The following is a 17019-nucleotide window of genomic DNA, read 5'->3' on the forward strand; positions in this document are numbered from 1 at the left end:
GATTGCTTAACATTTACTATTTCGATTTCACTAATGTATATTTACTATTTACTACTTCACCGGTGAATAACATTCACCATTGCACTTGTAATAACAACAGCCTGCATACAAATACTACTTGCTGTGCAGTACTATGATAGTGTGAACTATCTGGGATTAATTTTGTGCTAGTCTGCTCCAAACTAGGGGCAACAATACAGAGAGTTGAGGGATTAATAGAAGCCAAAGAATTGTTGGTACAGGAAGTAGAAATGTGCAGGATCATACATACCCCAGACATCCTGCCACAAGGTGTCAATATTTCTGTTAATAATAATATGTTAAATAAAAAGGGAACACCAGTGCTCTCCGTGTGTGTGTGATGGGGGGAATTTAACTTCTGCATTAAAAAATTAATATGATGAGGGGCATCTGAGAGCTGATATCTTTCTTAAATCATTGCTGTGAGTTCACTCAAGTGGATCTGTCTGCAAATTTCTATTTTATGTGACATGTCCACGTAGCAAGCACCAAAGGAGAAAGCGAACAGTACAAAAGCCCTAGAGGCTTTTCCAGATGTATCCTATCATGCTAGGTATACTAAGGGTGCTGATAGAGACGTATGGAAATGCTAAAAATTACCTTTCAGTAACATAAGTTTGCCTTTCAGTAGCTCTTTGTATCTGCAGTTTTATTAAAATGTCACTAGTGTACGCCTTGAAACCTCAGTTAGGCAATCTACAGTAGAGTCACTTGTCTCAGCGAGCACAATGAGACGTGCAGATCTGGAGAATCATCAGAGGAAGAGAGCTGCTTTTGCCTGGTACCTCCAGTCCTCCTCCTCACTTCATCTTAAAGCTGGGAACCATGAGGTTGTTCTTGTACCTGCTCTTCCTAATGAGTGAGTCTTATCTCTGCATTTATTTTCCATGCATTAGAAAATAAAAGTCTTAAAAAGTCTTTATTAGAAAATGAAAAATCTTAGTCTAGAAACAAAGTAATTTCTGGAGACTTGGATCACTCCCTTCATGTGAGCCGATAAAATGATTCTTATGTAGGAAGGTCAGGATGTTTGGGACTTGTATGGAATAAAAGTCCTTAGTTTGTAACGTGGGTTTCTACTTTTTCACAGAAATCTGCATGTTTGGATGGAGAGAGTTTTATAGTGCTCATCCTTAGTGGGAGAAAAGTGGCTGTTGGGTGAAATTCCACTCAAATACAAAACAAGAAGCAATGTCTGGCCTTCTATAATTTTTTATTTCTTTGGATGTTTGCTCATCATGAAGTAGGTGGGTGCACTGTGGATTAAGCAGTGTGTGCTATCAGAGAGACTTCCCATGAGTTTTGGCTTATTGATCTCCTTAATAAGTGCTCTAGAATAGGATTTTTTTACAAGAAAATTTAGAACCTTTGTGTGAGAATAAGAATGCATAAAGTAAGGTATAGGTATGAGATGAGTTAGGAATATTTCCCAAGTCAGCATCAGTATCCACAGCGTTCTGTCCTGTAGCCCAGTGGGGACAATTCTGTCATGAAGTCGTCTCTAGCTGCTTGTCCCAGAAAGGGTGACACCCTTCTGGTGCTGCTCTGTTAGCTCCAGCAATTGACAACTGCACTTGGCATGTTACCGGCCTCACTTCCAGCAACTGCACAAGTAAATGCTAGTTGGATCCTGTATGGCAGAATTTGTTTGTCTGGTTTCTTTTTCAAAAGACTCAATAGTGTATAGATCTACTCCATCTGTACAGAAAGAATATTGTTTAAGTATTCATTTCATGCCCTGATCAGCATCACAGACTTTCTGGCAAGCTTTGTATTTCGAATGTGTTTGGGAAAAAATATGCTATTAATTTTATTTGTTTAATGAGATGTCAATCAAAGTTCTCTGTAACTTGTTTTGCTGTGATTATAGATTTAATATCAGGGTTTATGCTCTACTATTTTCCTTATTTGCGTTTGACTTCTACATGTTAGATGATGATGTTTTATTTCTGCTAATACCCCTGTTCTTGTGTTTATCGTAAGGTGCTTAGGTAGCTCCCAGCTTTGTTAAACATATAAATTATTAACGGAGGTGCCCACAGAACTTACTAATTTTTTTTTTTCAAATCTTGATCTACCTTCATCTGGGTTATGCAAAAGTAAGGTGGAGTAATTGGTGGAGGCTTCCCTCCTTGTGTGCTTCAGTTGCTCTTTTCTATCACTCTCCTTTAGCAAGCTTTTTAGCTTTTGTGGGTTTTGCTGTTGAAAGTGGCAGTGCAGCAAAGTGCAGTTGTCTGTCTTGGTGGGTCTCGGTTAGGTTCTTGGACCTTATCTGAAAGATCTGTGCCGAGGGTGTAAGCATGTAAACTACAAATAATTTGCTTGTATAGTTGGTTAATCTATTACACACATTTTTTCCCCTCAGGTTAAGTACAGTACACTTAATTCGAATACCTGAATGGCTGAAAGCTGAGTCATTTGTGTTGGAAATCCCTGCGAACAGGGAGTCAGGAGCAAAAAGTTTAAATAACGTGACTTTGCAGCATGAGAGCAGGAGAACTAGGTGCAGAGTTGAAGAGTCCTGTTCCCAGGCCAAATACCGTGTGAGCACAGGAATATTCAGGAGTGAGATCATCTGTGGCAATCATTTTTTCTTTTTGTTATCTGCTTGAGAGTTGTCCCTTACTTCAAAGACAGCTGAACTCGTTCCAGCATATCTGGAGCTCCATTTCAGTTTTGCTTTAAGAAGTTTTACTGGAGGCCTTTGTAAATGTATGGAATTTTAGACTATTACAGCGAAAGCATATACGGATGTCTAGAAGCATCTCTGAGTTAATTTAGGCCTTTAGTTGGTAAAATGAGATAAGCAAAGTAAGGAGGCAGTTCAGGATGGTTTGCCTACCCTCTGAAAGGGATGCATGCCATGGCCCTGAAGTATGGGATGTTTCAGGAAGCAGAAGCAGACTGAAAATGCACTGCAGCCAGGGCACATTGCATGTCTTTGCCCTGACTGTGGTATTTTACTTCTTCCACCTGTGCATTCGTAGCCAGGCTGGGAAATGATATGGAATTAACTGAATAACCTCATATTCAGCTCTGAGTGAAGTTAGAATCAGGAGAGGTTCTAGATGGATACAATTCGCATTTTGTTCTTTACTAGTTTCAGTCAGGCATGGAGTTTGTGGCCACAGACATTTGAGGTTAGTACAAGGTTTTCAAACCCTTAGGCCGTCACATCGTTGACAGGGATTTGGTTATACAGCACAGCTCAGTGCTGGAACTCACAGCATTTATCAAAGCACCTTGTTCCCAGCCTGTGCAAGAAATCAAGAGCTGAGATGTGAACAGCAACAAAGGTTGGCTTGCCACAGAATCTGACAGTTAAAACACCAATATATCAGCCCCATTTTTGTGGGCTGCCTTGCACAAAGAAAGTGCATTCATAAAACAAAAACCTTTAGGATGCAGTTCAGTTACAGCTCTGTGGATGAGAAGTTTCTCTTTTTTGATGGCCATTTTGTATCAGTTTTGAGAATTTATTGGACTGTAGCAGAGCTGCATCCCCAGCAGAATATCCATCACATATGAGGCACGAATTTATTCTCTTGCTGCAAAGCTTTTTTTTTTTGTTTAAAAAAAAAAACACAACAAAAAATCTATGTTCACCTCTCTTTACCATGTTTACAGCAATGTTAATCTTGTGGGGAATAATCCCTGCTGCTATCCGAAGAGCTCTTTCTTTAATCTGATGGTTTCTGTGTCCTGGTCTGTTGAATATCAACTTTACAAGACATGATTCCACTGGTGCCATCCTGAAGTGGCATGTCACTTCCACAAGCCATGGAGTTTTGTTTCCTCTCCTGTCTAAATGCGTGTTTGAGCTTCAGTAGTAGGAATGTTTTGTTCTGTTATAAAGGTTGACCTTGGATGCCAAAACAGGACTTGCATTACTTTATCTTCCATTAGGTTGGGCAAGAAAATTATTTGCTAATCTAAATGAATGAAATCTCCATAGCTTGGTAACTCTCCCTCCCACCAGCTGTCTCTGTGCCGTCATGATGGGTAGGGTTCAGGGACAGCTGGCTCAAGAGCTTGTGCTGGTAACGAGGACTCTACAGGTCACCATCTGTGCTCATTTATTTTTATTTTCAGTGATCAAGTCCTTGAGGAGCTTTAATGTTGACACTGGCAAGAAGTGGATCACACCACACACAGACTCTCTGTTGTGGCCCAAGGTTCTTCAGCACTCAGATGGGAACACAACCATGTAAGGAACAGAAGAAAGAAAAACATATCCAGGCTTCCCAGGTCTTTGTGAATGATTGTGGTCCGAGCTCACGTAGCTTCTCATTTCTACAACTGTTATCACAGGTTCCTCTGCCTGGGACCCAGAACTGTTCTTTGGTTCTTAGGGGCTGATATTAAAGTTTCATCAGCATTAGGTGTCCATTGTCAGCTTGTTAGCCTTCATGATGCTTCTCCCCTCACCCTCTGCTAAGTCATAGCACTGTACAAAAAAGGCTATCTGCTCTTTTAACCAGATGGCAGAAGCAAGCAACTGTTTTTCTGCAGAGCTCCCTGGTATATCGTGTGGTTTCGGGGGCTGCAGCAGTCATGTCTGCCCACCAGCTGCCAAAAGTTATGTTGTGAGCTTAGTCTGAAGACCATAAAGAGCTAGAAACTGCTATATTTTGACTGTGGGGTTTGTAGGGGGACAGAAAAGGATAGCTAGGCTGGTGAATAGAAGCCAACCACAAGTGGTTGCTATAGAGATAACCTATATTACGCTTAGCAAAGTAGTAAGGCTGTGCAGCAGATAGCTCTGGAGTAAAGAAACCTTTCCTATCCTGTCAGCACAAAGCGGCTGACTCACAGAGCAGTCTCCATTTCATATGACAGTGCTGCCATTTCCTAGGATGGGGTTTGGACTTCCTTACTGCATTCTAGCCTCCTTTTATCTCCAACATTTTATGGACAAGTCACTTCCAGACCTCTCCCTTGGTCTGGGCTAGCTTTCCTGAATTCATTGTTCAGATCAAATCCTACTTGCAGTGACAGAGAAGTGGGGGATGAGAGTAAACCCCTTCTTTAACCCAGTTCAGTCAGTGGCAAAACTCCTGTCTGCTGTGACCAGAGATTGCTGCAGAAGAGCTGCTGGCTGTGTGGTGGAAACTTCCCCTGCCAACAGCCCAGACAGAGCCCGTTTGGGACAGCAGAGTGTGATGAGGGAGAACCTCATTCTTCCCTTCCTCAAGGATCTGGAAGAGAAACTGAACAAACTCGGTGGTGTGGATATTGTATGTTCCGATTTCCGAAAATGAAATTTGCTAGTGGTGTCTTCTAGTGATGTCTGGGTGTGCAACCAGCTTGGAGTACTATCAGTTTGGAGGCTTTAGCAGAACAAATGGGAAGGTTGAAGATTTGTAGGAGGAAATAAGTGTTTCTTAGTAGCTGGTTCAGCTCAAAACCACACCAGTGTCCAATTAATTAAGAGACATGTTGTCAGGATAAGGTGTGGCACCCTAGCCCACAGATGTTTTTTCAGCACTCTTCAGTATCAAAGGACTCTTCCTGATTGTGCCACCTTCCCTCTTTTCCGCTTTTTTTCTCTTGTTCCACAGGATTTTGGTTACTTCCTCAGTAGACAAGGGGTTGGGCAGGCTGAGAAGTGCACTGTTTTGCAGGACAAGATCCAGTGCAAGGAGATGCCTTTGCAAGGTACAGTCCTACTTCCCCTTCCCAATACTTGATTTGACATGGGCATGAGGATGTGCGGAAGCAAGGTGTTTCAGAGAGTACTGAGCACATTGCTAGGTCCCTTAGCTCAGCACTTCTTGGCAAGAAATGCAAACCCATTGTCCCAGAGGTTGGAGTGATGTCTTTGGGGGCTGCAAGACCTCTTCTGCCATGGCCTAGGTCTTTGCCTAATCTTTGCTGAAGTAGAGGCAAAGTTTTTTGTTTCCGACATATTCATTACTGCTAAAACTGCTGATAACATTCTTATTCTGTCTGCCCAAGGCTGATAAGTACCATATCCATTTCAATTTTTTTTCACCCACACTGTTCTCCCCTCCTCCCTCCCTCATTCATTCAATCATTCATTCAATTTCAGGAAAAATTAAGGCTCCAAAAACATCCAGGATGGTGGCATAGCTATTGACAGGAATTCCGACTGGATCCTGGTAAGGGACCGAAAACATCCATGGCTGGGAATGACTGGATTTTTCCAAAACACTGTGTATGTTTGCAGGGAAATACAAATGAGCAGACATAACAGAAGGACAAAAGCCGAAAGCTCTTGGCTGGATACTGATTGGTTGGAAAGCCAGCTGGTGCCTTGCCAGCCAAGAGAGAAAACTCAGAAGGCCCTTTCATTTTCATCAGCTAAGGACTGCAGTGGACCTTGTACTTCACTGCAGCCAGCCCCACTCAGAGGAGAAGGGAAGATTGGCAGGGAAGGCTTGAGAGCCACTGACTTGGAGACTGACACCTTCAGCCTGGTGGTACCCCAGCCTCACACTTTGTGGAGCTCAGGTCCTGGCTAACCTGATGCAGCAGGGGTCACAGCAGGGAAGGGGGTCACCGCTTGCTTTTTGACTCTTGCTAGGAGGCCTTTAGTGCTGTGCAGGGGATACTGAACGTTCACCAGATGGCATCTTCATTCATCCTCTGTCTATGGCTCTGCTCGTTATTCATTAGCCTTCCCTGCCACCCACACAGGCTTGCCTGCAGAAGAAGCATCGCCGGGCCTTCACCACTACGGAGGACCTGAATGGAGTCTGTACTCTGCTCACCGCCGACTTGCGCAGCACGGCTTTCCTCAACCTCACCAAGATGGGTACAGGAGCACAGCCAGCATAGTGCCTTTGCAGAGGGACAGAAATAGCAGCATGAGGCTCTGACCTAACAGCAGGGGCCTTCTGAGTTCCTAACCAGGAAGGTCAATGGTCCGCTGGGGGAGACTTAAGAGTTGAATTTTATGATGTATTATACTGACTTCAACAGGGTTACAAGGTTCAGCCTTGAAGGCTAGCACAAAGCACCAGGGATTTTCTGTTGTGGTGTCCCGTGCGTACCAAGATCCAGCTCTTAAGCCTGGATTTAGAAAAGCATTTATATTCTTAGCAAATGGATATGACAGACATCCACTGGGATTTTTAAAAATGCTCGATCAGTCAAGGTTGTTCATTCCAACTTGACTGAGCTATTGTGGCATTTAATCAAGGTAGCAGAGAGCTGGTTGCGTGGCCTTGCTCTGCTTCTTGCAGTCACTGTAAAGAAGCTGAGAAGATTACATTAGAAACCTATATGGTCTCATTTCATCTTCACTAGGAAACAGATCCTGATTTTAAGGTGTGTTAATTAGAAGAGTATTTTTAAAATGTAGACTGTCTTTTTTGTTCTTGCTTTTTACATTTTTTAGTTGAGACCAAATTAAGCGGCATTCAAAACAGAAACAGCAAAGGCAAGTTTACTGCCACCAGCAGCTCTATGAGCACAAACAACGTCAGCATTACTTGTGGTGAGCACTTTGGCAGTGCATGGAGCAACCACATGTGCAAAGGTAAGTACTGGACATGAACAAACATTACTTCCTTGAAAGCAGCTTGTATTCATGTGGGGAAGACAGGGAGGGAAAGGTTGAGGTTTTGAAGGTTATGGTAAAATTCAGTGATTATTACCATCATCATTAACTGAGAATTTTTAAAAATCAAACTTATTACTACATCATCAGCTAGACCTGCTTTCAGAATGGCTGGAAGTGGTAAAAAAATGGTTGTTTTTTTTCTAATTTGTTGTTTATGTCAATGTTCTTGAACTCTTGCTAAATGTTAGATGTTTCGGTGCTTTTTCAAATGTTCTTTTATATTTAACTGCATTGACAGAACCGGGAACAGAGATTGCTGTCATTCTGGGTGGATCAGAGAACACCAAGTCAGATGATTTCCAAAGCACCAAGAACTCAGTCATCAATATGATGAAGTCACGTGGCAGAAATGCTCAAAGGTGTGTGAAACTGCTTAGTCTTGTTTTCTGGTAGGCAGGATGACCAGAGCTCTAACAAAGAATGGGAGAGAGTCCCCCAGTTCTCATACTTACTGCTGTTTAAACTACTCGCAGTGATGCTGGTAATAATTCTACATATTGTAATGCAAGAGTTAAATGTTAGTGATCCAAGGATGAGAAGTAGCTGAAGAGTGGAGTGGAAGATCTAGGAGTGAGTTTTCACGCCAGTAGCATGCCTAGATATTTTACCAGACAAATCTCTCAGGACACCTTGAAACAGTAGACATACAAATGAGTGAGGCTTATAAGCCATTACTTTGAATGATTTAAATAAAGCCTGATATTTGGGGACAAAGTGAGGCTGAGCCATGTGGTCTCGAAAGATCTGGCCGGACAGATAAATACAGAAAGTTCAGACAGAGAAATCATTTTAAGCCAAAGAAAATGAAGTCAGTTCCTGGAGTTGATCCAAAAGGGATCACCAGAATACAAATGTGTGACGGAGAGATAAAGATAGGTGATCTGCCTTCCATTTGCAATGTAGGCCTTCCATGTTTGTGCAGTAAAGTTTGGGACTAAACTTGACACTCTGAGGGACTTAGGGATCCTGCCTTAGATCTTGTCTAACCAACACGGCTTGCCATTTTCTTTCTCCAGGTCAGGTTTGCTGTGGTGTGCAGTATGGAGAACAGACCAAACTGAACTGAGCCTGCAAGAAAGCTGCAACAGATTAACTGCTCTCTTCAAGGTCCAAATATGAAACAGCAGAGTTCACAGACTGACATTGCAGCCACACTGCAGCATGTATTGTGAGTTCACGTGTCTCAGGAAGCTCCTGGGACACTCAAATGATTCCTTGCATTTCATGTACATCAATACAGCCTCCTGCACCTCCTCTCTATTCTTCTTGTTCTCACACCCTCACAACTATCACTTTCCCAATGCTTCCTCTTAGTGACAGACTCTGCCAACAGAGGCCGTGAATGAATCTGTCTGGGGGTCTGTCAGGTCTAACTCTGGCTTTCACAAGGAGAAATTGCCAAGAGGCAAAGTGTGAAGTCCTTCCTGCTGACATAGGGGCATCAGCATGAAAATGCAGTCACCTGGGTCTTGCTTTCAGCATGTGCTTGTTTGTACACCTGAGGCCTTTCCCATCTTTTTCACCCATCTGCTGTGTCTCCCTGGGAGTCTTGCTTTCCTCGACTCTATTTTCTTCCCAATAGCATGACTCTGACAATACTGAACTTCATTGTAAAAATGCCCCGTGTGCTACTTGTGAAGGCAGAGCTACCAGTTGTGGATAGCCAACATCCCTGGAAGTATAATGTGCGCGTTTGCTTTGCATGTCTGTACTGTACAGACTCTCGTGTGCTGAGAGTTCAATGAACATCAGCACCCTGCCAGTAGCACTGAGATTTCTGACTCTGAAGACATAGTTTTTCCCATAAAATACCTCTAGGCTTGTTTTTCTACAGGGATAAAGTCTTTAATGACAGCCATGACTCCAGACAGACTGACAAGATAATCATTGTCATGGTATCTGGACAAGTGTTTTTAGAAAACCATCAATTGAGAAATGTGATGAACTCTCTCAAAATGGCTAAGGTCAAACTCTGTGCTCCTAAGGTGAGTAGGAAGAAATGTCAAAGCTACATTTTTTTGCTTCTAAGCTCATATGTCGGAGAGAGATGTTTCCATCCACCCATGTGTCCACTTCAATGCTTTAGCAGTGGGTGGAAGAAAAAGTGTTGCATTAGACATGCAGGATGTCCATCTGAGATGCTCTGGTGGCTCCCTTGCTTGCCCAGGCCTCTGTCGTCTTGATTCCAGAGAGCTTGTTTTGGAGGGTGTTAAGGATAAGTTTATAGAATAAAAGTGTCTGACTTGTATAATCTTGTGGCTCTAGAGCTTTTGTAGCTTTTTCTTTGCAATAGGTTTACTGTGCAATCTAGGATCAGGGCTGCTTTACCAAGCTTTCAGAAACTCCCTTTCAGGCTGTCAAGTTTTTATTAAGGCAATTGTGTGTGTGTGTATGAAACATGCAGTCTCCACGGCTGTTTGGCTTTTCTCCCTAGATTGGAGAGTTCATTAGCAACCACTGGTCCCAGAAGAGCTGCAGAAGGATAGAAGTGACTGGTTCATGTCGTCTGCCATATGAAGATTTTGACAGTTTCCTTTCAGAGCTGCAGAGAGACACTCTGATTGAGTCCGGTAGCAGAAATTCCACTCCTCACACATCTCCCTTCACTGTAACTTATAGAGTGGATCTGCGATGGTGGGTAGCTTCATGGCTTAAGGAATGTAAATACATCCATCCAGGTCTTAGCCTGTTCTTGCAGTCACCTGCCCAGCAACAGTAAAACAAAAAAATTATTTCTGTTACATTCATAACAGTCCTCCTTAGCCAGCCAACCAGGAGGATAAGAGGTCATATTCTGTATCTGTGACCTGCAGCCAAAACATTAGTATGGAAAGACAGATGGACTGCAATAGGTGCTTTAAAATGTACACATTCACCTTCCCTTCAGTGTTTCTGTTATGATACTTATAATTCTGTGTGTACTTGGAGCAGTTTATTTCTATTAAACTGTAGCTGTTTTTTTAAGATGAAGACCTGATCCCCACAGCCTTCAAAACTCACAATTTTTTCCATAGCACTCATACTCTTGAACCTGAAAGCAGTATGATCCGCTACATACTGCAGGGATGAGGAAGAGTTCAGCTATCAGGCAGCAAGGTGCAGGAACACTGTATGGGGCAATAATGCAAGGTTTCAGTTCACTGTTTTCTCTCCCTGTTCCCTGTCACCTACATTCAATTTTTTTTCCTGTTTCAGCTGAAAATATTCCAACTGAGACACCAGGACACAGAAACATTAATGACAATGGTGGCAGCACGCTCCCTTCCTGGATGGAGAGCGACAAAGAGGAGGAGGAGGAAAATGGCTTGCGTACGTAGTGAAGTATCTTTTAACAGAATCATGCTGTGGACTGTCATGGACTGATGAAATCTGGGGGGTTGCTGTGCTGTAAGCTTCCAGAGCTGAGCTGTGGCTCACGCTGAAATGACAGTGGGCAGTCTTGGTGCCATTCAGTTGCTTGTTGGAGTGAGATTATTTGTGTGTTGATTGATAGCACTGGATAAAGAACTTGGTCCTGACCAACATTACTGAGCTCCAGGGAGCCTTCTCCTTACTCCTTTATCTTCCATATCCTGGCAGGCTCTGGGACAGAGATTGCTTTTATTTTGGATGGATCAGGGAGCATTGAACCAGACGATTTTGAAAGAGCAAAAGCATTTATCCACAAGATGATGAAAACACTGTATGAGAAGTGCTTTGAGGTACTCCCTACTCTCTTCAGCAGGCTAAAAGTACAAAGTGTGCTGTGCTTCATTTAAGCTGCCTTTTCACCAGAATTTGGGACTGTGCAGGTTAATTTCCATTAGGATGGGAAAGCACTTCCATAACTTGCATGTGTTCTTGATGTAATTTTGCTTACATAGCAGTACATCTTCAGTCTTGATCCTAACAGCACTGTAGAGAGAAAAGTCTGTGATTTGTTTGCTTAGAAATCCCTAGCCCTGCTATGACTGCCATGCTTGGAGCCCAGTGAGCACCATCTCTCCCTTCACACGAGGTGACAGTCATGACTTTCTTGTTGTTTCCTGTCTCTGTTCCTGTATCGTTAACATCTATACCCACAAGCACAAAAGCAATGATAATCAGATCATCCTGGAAAATGAAGGAACAATGCAGTAATATCACAGATAATCCTCTCTGAAACCTGCACATGTGCCAGAAACATAACAGGAAAATGCAAGTACTTAAATACAAATTAGCGTTTCCCAAACCAATTTTTTCTGCCTGTACTGACAGTGTTTTAATTTTCCTCGCCTATAATATATTATAACAATCCTTGTTTCTGCAATACACATATTTAAAAGCCACTTGCTCATGAAAAATATGTTCTTTCTACATAGTCTGGATAATATTTTCTTTTGGGGTTTATGGGCTAGTTGTTGCAGAGAGCTCTCATTCTCTGAATCAACAGTTGTCACAAGCAGATGCTTACCTGCTGCTTTCTTCCAGTGTGATTTTGCAGTGGTGCAGTATGGCTTTGAAATCAAAACTGAGTTTGACCTGCGAGAAAACTGGAATCCAAATGCCACCCTCCAGAAAGTACTTGATATTGTGCAGGTGTGCAATGTGACAAAAACAGCATCTGCCATGCAACATGCCCTGTAAGTAACAGAAAAAAGGAGCTCAAGAAATAATGAAGGTGATTTCTGGGGCATTTCATCAGTAAGGGAGAGGGACTTCCATGAACATTCAGGTCCTGAAAGCAGTCCTGTTTATTTGGAAGAGGTTGAATGGCAGGCAGCAGTTTCTGTGCCATATTTTAGAAGGTTGTAAAAGTCATCTGTCAGTGTGTAATTTCTGGTATGACAGGGCTCAGGAAGCTATAGAATGAGACAGCACCTGGCGATTTTAAGATAAATGAATGTGAAAGAAAATTTCTTGTCTCCTTGCTATGACTGTTAGCTGCAAATGTTTCATTTTTTGATGTTTTAACAGGGATTCTATCTTCATTGAAAGTCACGGATCCCGGAAGGATGCAGCCAAGATCATGATTGTGCTTACAGATGGGGAAATACTCCTGGATGAAATGAACTTGACAACAGTGATAAATTCGCCCAAAATGGCAGGAGTTGAGCGCTATGCTATTGGGGTGAGTTGGGAACCTACTTGGATCATATCTTCCTTCCATTTCTGGGTAGCACCGGGCAGGGGAAGAAAAGGAGAACTGAACCATGTGTGTCTCCAGTAAATAAGGGAATGAGCACATATAAAATAAATATATGAAAGATAAAGCTATGATGAACTGTTAAACAATAAAGAATAAACAAATGTGATCAAAAAGTATGTCAGGCATGAGAGTTTCTCAGTTCAAGTCTCTGGTAGGTTTCTTCTCACATTATCACCCTTGCCTTCTAGTAATGTCATTCAGCTATCTTCTCATTCTTTCTCTTACAGAGGAAGATGTTTTTTGTTATGATGCCTTGTGACTTACTGATTTCCAAACTTAGTTGTTGGGTACAACAAAGTTGTATACACCAAATACTGCACCAGCCAGTTACATGAAGATGTTTTGTAAAGGTCTGGTTCCAGGAGACACTCAGATTGTCTAATTCATTGACTTCCAAATCAATTAGTATTTCTGGGTTTACATAGGGTGGTTGAAGCTGAGATTTTTACCACCAACTCGAGTGATTCCATCCTTAAGTACGTGGGAATAAGAAGACTCTAAAGGTTGCTTCTTCTGATTATTTGCATCTCTTCTGCAGGTGGGGGATGCCTTCAAAAAACCAAAGGCCCTGAATGAGTTGCGGCTAATTGCATCTGGTCCAGATGACACTAATGTATTTCAGGTGACCAATTATTCAGCATTAGATGGGCTGCTTTCAACCCTGCAGCAGAGTATTATTGGGATAGAAGGTAAACAGAAGCTTTTCTATTTCATTGCTATCTTTTGAGGAATAAGGAAAAAGTGGCTCACCCTATTTCTATTGCATCGTCAGGTACTCAAGGTGATGCTCTGGAATATGAACTGGCACAATCTGGTTTCAGTGTGCAGATTTTGGATAAGGCAAGTGTTCTGTATTTAACCCTGCTAAATGGTTGTATGCTGTTGCTGTTTTAATACCTGTAAGGATTCAGAAGGTCTTATACAAGAAATGATGCTGATACAGAAGTTTGAGAACTATGTAGTCAAATCTCATTTGCAAGCCATTGCTTGCTTTGAATGTGTTAGATAAGTAAAAAATACCACTTTTTAAATGTCGGTTGTGAATTTTATTTTAGGATGGGGCCTATCTCACATAACCCCTGTTATAACTACTGGATCCTTTTCATTCTAATGCACAAAAGAGCTAACTTCAGTTGACAGCTTTGATTTAGTTGGCATTTGTGTCTCCAGTGTACAAGTCCAGGGACTCCATCATGTTGCAAATAAAATAATTTTGCTCTTTCAGAATCCTCTGGCTTAAAACACTGGTCCATCCAAGACAAGCATGATCTCTGTCCTTGTCAGGAGGGGAGAACAGTGGAAACTGAGGAAGCTAATGAACATTTAGCAGCATTGGCTGTAAGGATAACAGTAATTGGATTTTGCAAACAATGACATGTAGAGAACTGGGAGATGTACAGCTGCTTCTCTGATGTTGGGCAGTCATCTTGTACCTTCAATACTAGGAGCTAGTAAAAATGTCCATGCTACATGGTCTAGGAAAGAATGCAGGAGTTGTAATCCAGAAAACATTGCAACCTACTAAGCAGCTTTGCAGACTGATAGAGGTCACTAGCACTGGCAATTGCCCTGTGTTCCTCCATTTTAATTTGCACTATGTTATTTCTGCAGCGAGTCTTAATGTTTGGTGCTGTGGGTGCCTTTGACTGGTCTGGTGGAATTCTGCTGTATGATCTGGCAACCAAGACAGCTGTTTTCTTGAATGAATCAAAAGAAGAAGCCAAAAAAGCAAAGTACAGTTACCTAGGTAAGCAGCTTTCCCTCTCTTGAGATCAGTGACAACCTGGCTGCAATTTTGTTTGGTTTGTTTATAGTAGGGCAGTGTGTTCTGGCACTGACAGCATTTATGTGAAGATCATCTCCTGCAGCATCTAACTGAATTTTTAATATTTTCCATAACAGGGACAGAGATTCTAATGCAAACACTGTCTCCCTGTACAGCCTATTTGTTCTTATGAGTTATGATGCATTGTGGTGCTATTCTGTTAACACATCCATTTGGTTTCGCAGTATAAGAACACAGTGAAGGGCATTTTTGTGAGCTGATAAGTATAATATTGACTTGCTGTGAGTGTGGAGAAGAAACAGTTTGTGAATCAATCTCTTCTTGGCATAGTGACAAATAAGACCTTGCTTATTCACCCTAGTGCTTTGTAGCCTTACGGTCCCTGTATCTCCTGACTGTAGCCTTGGTCTTAAAGTTCTTCTAGGTCATATGAGGTGCTGTGGACTGGCTGTGTCAGGATAATCCTTCTGTCATTACCTCCCTGTTACAAAAGCCCCGTAACAGATCTATTTTTGCATTTTATATGGAGTATAATGTTTCCTTCACTTCTATGAAGGATTCTAAGCCTGCTAGCTTGCAGAGATAATAAAAAAAGAAAAAAAAAAAGTGTGTATATTGGATAAGCATTCAGGAACTGTGACAAATGCTAAGAAAAGTCCTCAAGAGTTCAAGCAGGTTTTTCAGAGCAGCAGTTTATTCAATTACCTCACAAGCTGTTAAGAGAAGAAAACCTCAGCTTTGCTGGCTTTTCTCTCAGGAAAGTTACCTGCTGTTTCCTAATCAATATTCTGATGAGCTGGTCTGTAATCAAAAACATGGGCCACAACAACTTGACGTGGTGCAAACTCTTGGATCTCACTGAAATATGTAGGCCCATGTCTAAGTCCAAGCTCTGTGGGCTTTTTCCTTCAGGCGTAGAGTATGGTACTGACATGTATGATCTTTTTGTTCCTCGTGTGAATGCACCAGGATACAGCGTGGCAGTGGTGCGCACAGGCTACGGACCTTTGTATGTGGCTGGAGCTCCGCGGCACAGCATGACAGGGAAGGTATTGGTGTTTCAGGATGGCCACTTGAAACAAACCCTGCAAGGAGAACAGGTACTGTGCTTCACTCACACGGGCAAGCAGGTCAGTAGGGGTCAGGGGCACAGCATACATCTAGGTTGCTCAAGCAACAGCCTCATTTTCTCCAGACAAATTTACATCCTTTGAAGCAAGAGTAAAGCCATTATAAATGTTTGAATAAATCCATTAGCCTTATTATACTGTTAAACCCACTATGGTCAGGCAGCCTCATTTTTTCAAATGAGATCTGTTGAAGTCTGAGCTTCTGGGACAAGTTGCTCAGCTGGGGGAAATTATCAAAGTTCAACTGCTCACAGCAGGCTGCTGGAGGGTACTGGCACTCACCTCACCATGTTTTCATTGGTTAGAGGTCTCACAAGTAGGAATCAGGGAACTGCCAAGCATCTGATTTAGCTAGCTGTGGATTACACAGTCTTAGTTCACTCCATAATACTTTGGGAATACCAGAAGAAATCATGAAATTTGGAAAAAGACTGGGAAGACATTTAGCTAAGTGGGGTGTACTATATTTATGTTCTGTTCTCATGGCTCATGGGAAAGACGTCATCAACTGTGTTATTCTGCTTTTTATTCTGTCACATTGTTGAATAATTTTGGTACTGTTATGCTGGTTACAGGATCTGTCCCTGAGGATGGCAGTAATGTAATAAATAATAGTGAAGTGATCCACATATAAGTAGATATGTGATGTTTTGTTCTAAAAATTGCCTTACTGTTGCAAAGGACGCTAATTCTACAAAGCTATATATAGAGAATTCCAGTGAAAGAGCTGCTTGTCTTTTTCTGGAGCCCAGGTCGGATCTTATTTTGGCTCTGAGCTCTGCCCACTTGATGTGAACCGTGATGGGGAGACAGATCTTCTCCTTGTTGGAGCTCCATTTTATCACATCCAAGGGGAAGAAGGAAGGGTTTACGTCTATCGCCTGGAGACAGAGGTAAAAACACTGGTAGCGTAAACCTCCATGTTGGGGATTTTCCAACCATGCCTAAGTAGTGACAAATAAAACATTCCTCCTTTGTGCTCTCACTGAGTGTGCGCTCCCTGTATGGTAGAGGACTGCAGGATGAAGCCAGCAGTCCTGTCTTAGTCATTAGAATATGAAAGAGAAAAAAATAAATAAAACCATTCTGTAGCTAAGGTACACTGATATCACAGTGTGATAAAATCATGTCTTTTGCCTGTACATAGGCAATTTTTTGGTGTACACTTTGCTCTTCCAAACAATGTTTTTTGCAATGTTTGCAATAAATGTATACATTGGTAGCTGCTAAAACTTCACTTCCCAGGACTTGCAGAAAACAAAATGTTTTGTGAGCCCAGCTACTGGATCCAGTATACCAGATGCATATATCCAGGATATAAGTTAAT

At 42.1% G+C, this 17019-nt stretch overlaps 1 protein-coding gene across 5 annotated transcripts in view; it reads left to right on the forward strand.

Moving 5' to 3' along the window:
- The first annotated feature begins 202 nt into the window (after positions 1–202).
- The window catches only part of ITGAE (integrin subunit alpha E), a 31858-nt gene continuing 15041 nt past the window's right edge, over positions 203–17019 (forward strand). For 2 of the 5 annotated variants that reach the window (XR_005814031.1, XM_040532764.1), the window contains exons 1-19: positions 203–880; positions 4114–4228; positions 5583–5679; positions 6074–6143; positions 6682–6799; positions 7385–7525; positions 7848–7968; positions 8626–8777; positions 9444–9594; positions 10044–10179; positions 10805–10918; positions 11189–11310; positions 12059–12210; positions 12545–12698; positions 13315–13465; positions 13549–13616; positions 14388–14523; positions 15532–15662; positions 16445–16585. Coding sequence is in view for 4 of the 5 variants with exons in the window: in XM_040532764.1 (XP_040388698.1) it covers positions 8725–8777; positions 9444–9594; positions 10044–10179; positions 10805–10918; positions 11189–11310; positions 12059–12210; positions 12545–12698; positions 13315–13465; positions 13549–13616; positions 14388–14523; positions 15532–15662; positions 16445–16585 (1509 nt within the window). In the remaining variant the exon portion in view is untranslated. Of the gene's footprint in view, positions 881–3597; positions 5680–6073; positions 7526–7847; positions 7969–8625; positions 8778–9427; positions 9595–10043; positions 10180–10804; positions 10919–11188; positions 11311–12058; positions 12211–12544; positions 12699–13314; positions 13466–13548; positions 13617–14387; positions 14524–15531; positions 15663–16444; positions 16586–17019 lie in introns of those variants that run through there. The other 3 variants (XM_040532765.1, XM_040532766.1, XM_040532767.1) reach the window with 3 other exon arrangements.

The sequence above is a fragment of the Cygnus olor genome, chromosome 20 (genome assembly GCF_009769625.2).
Source record: "Cygnus olor isolate bCygOlo1 chromosome 20, bCygOlo1.pri.v2, whole genome shotgun sequence".
NCBI lineage: Eukaryota > Metazoa > Chordata > Aves > Anseriformes > Anatidae > Cygnus > Cygnus olor.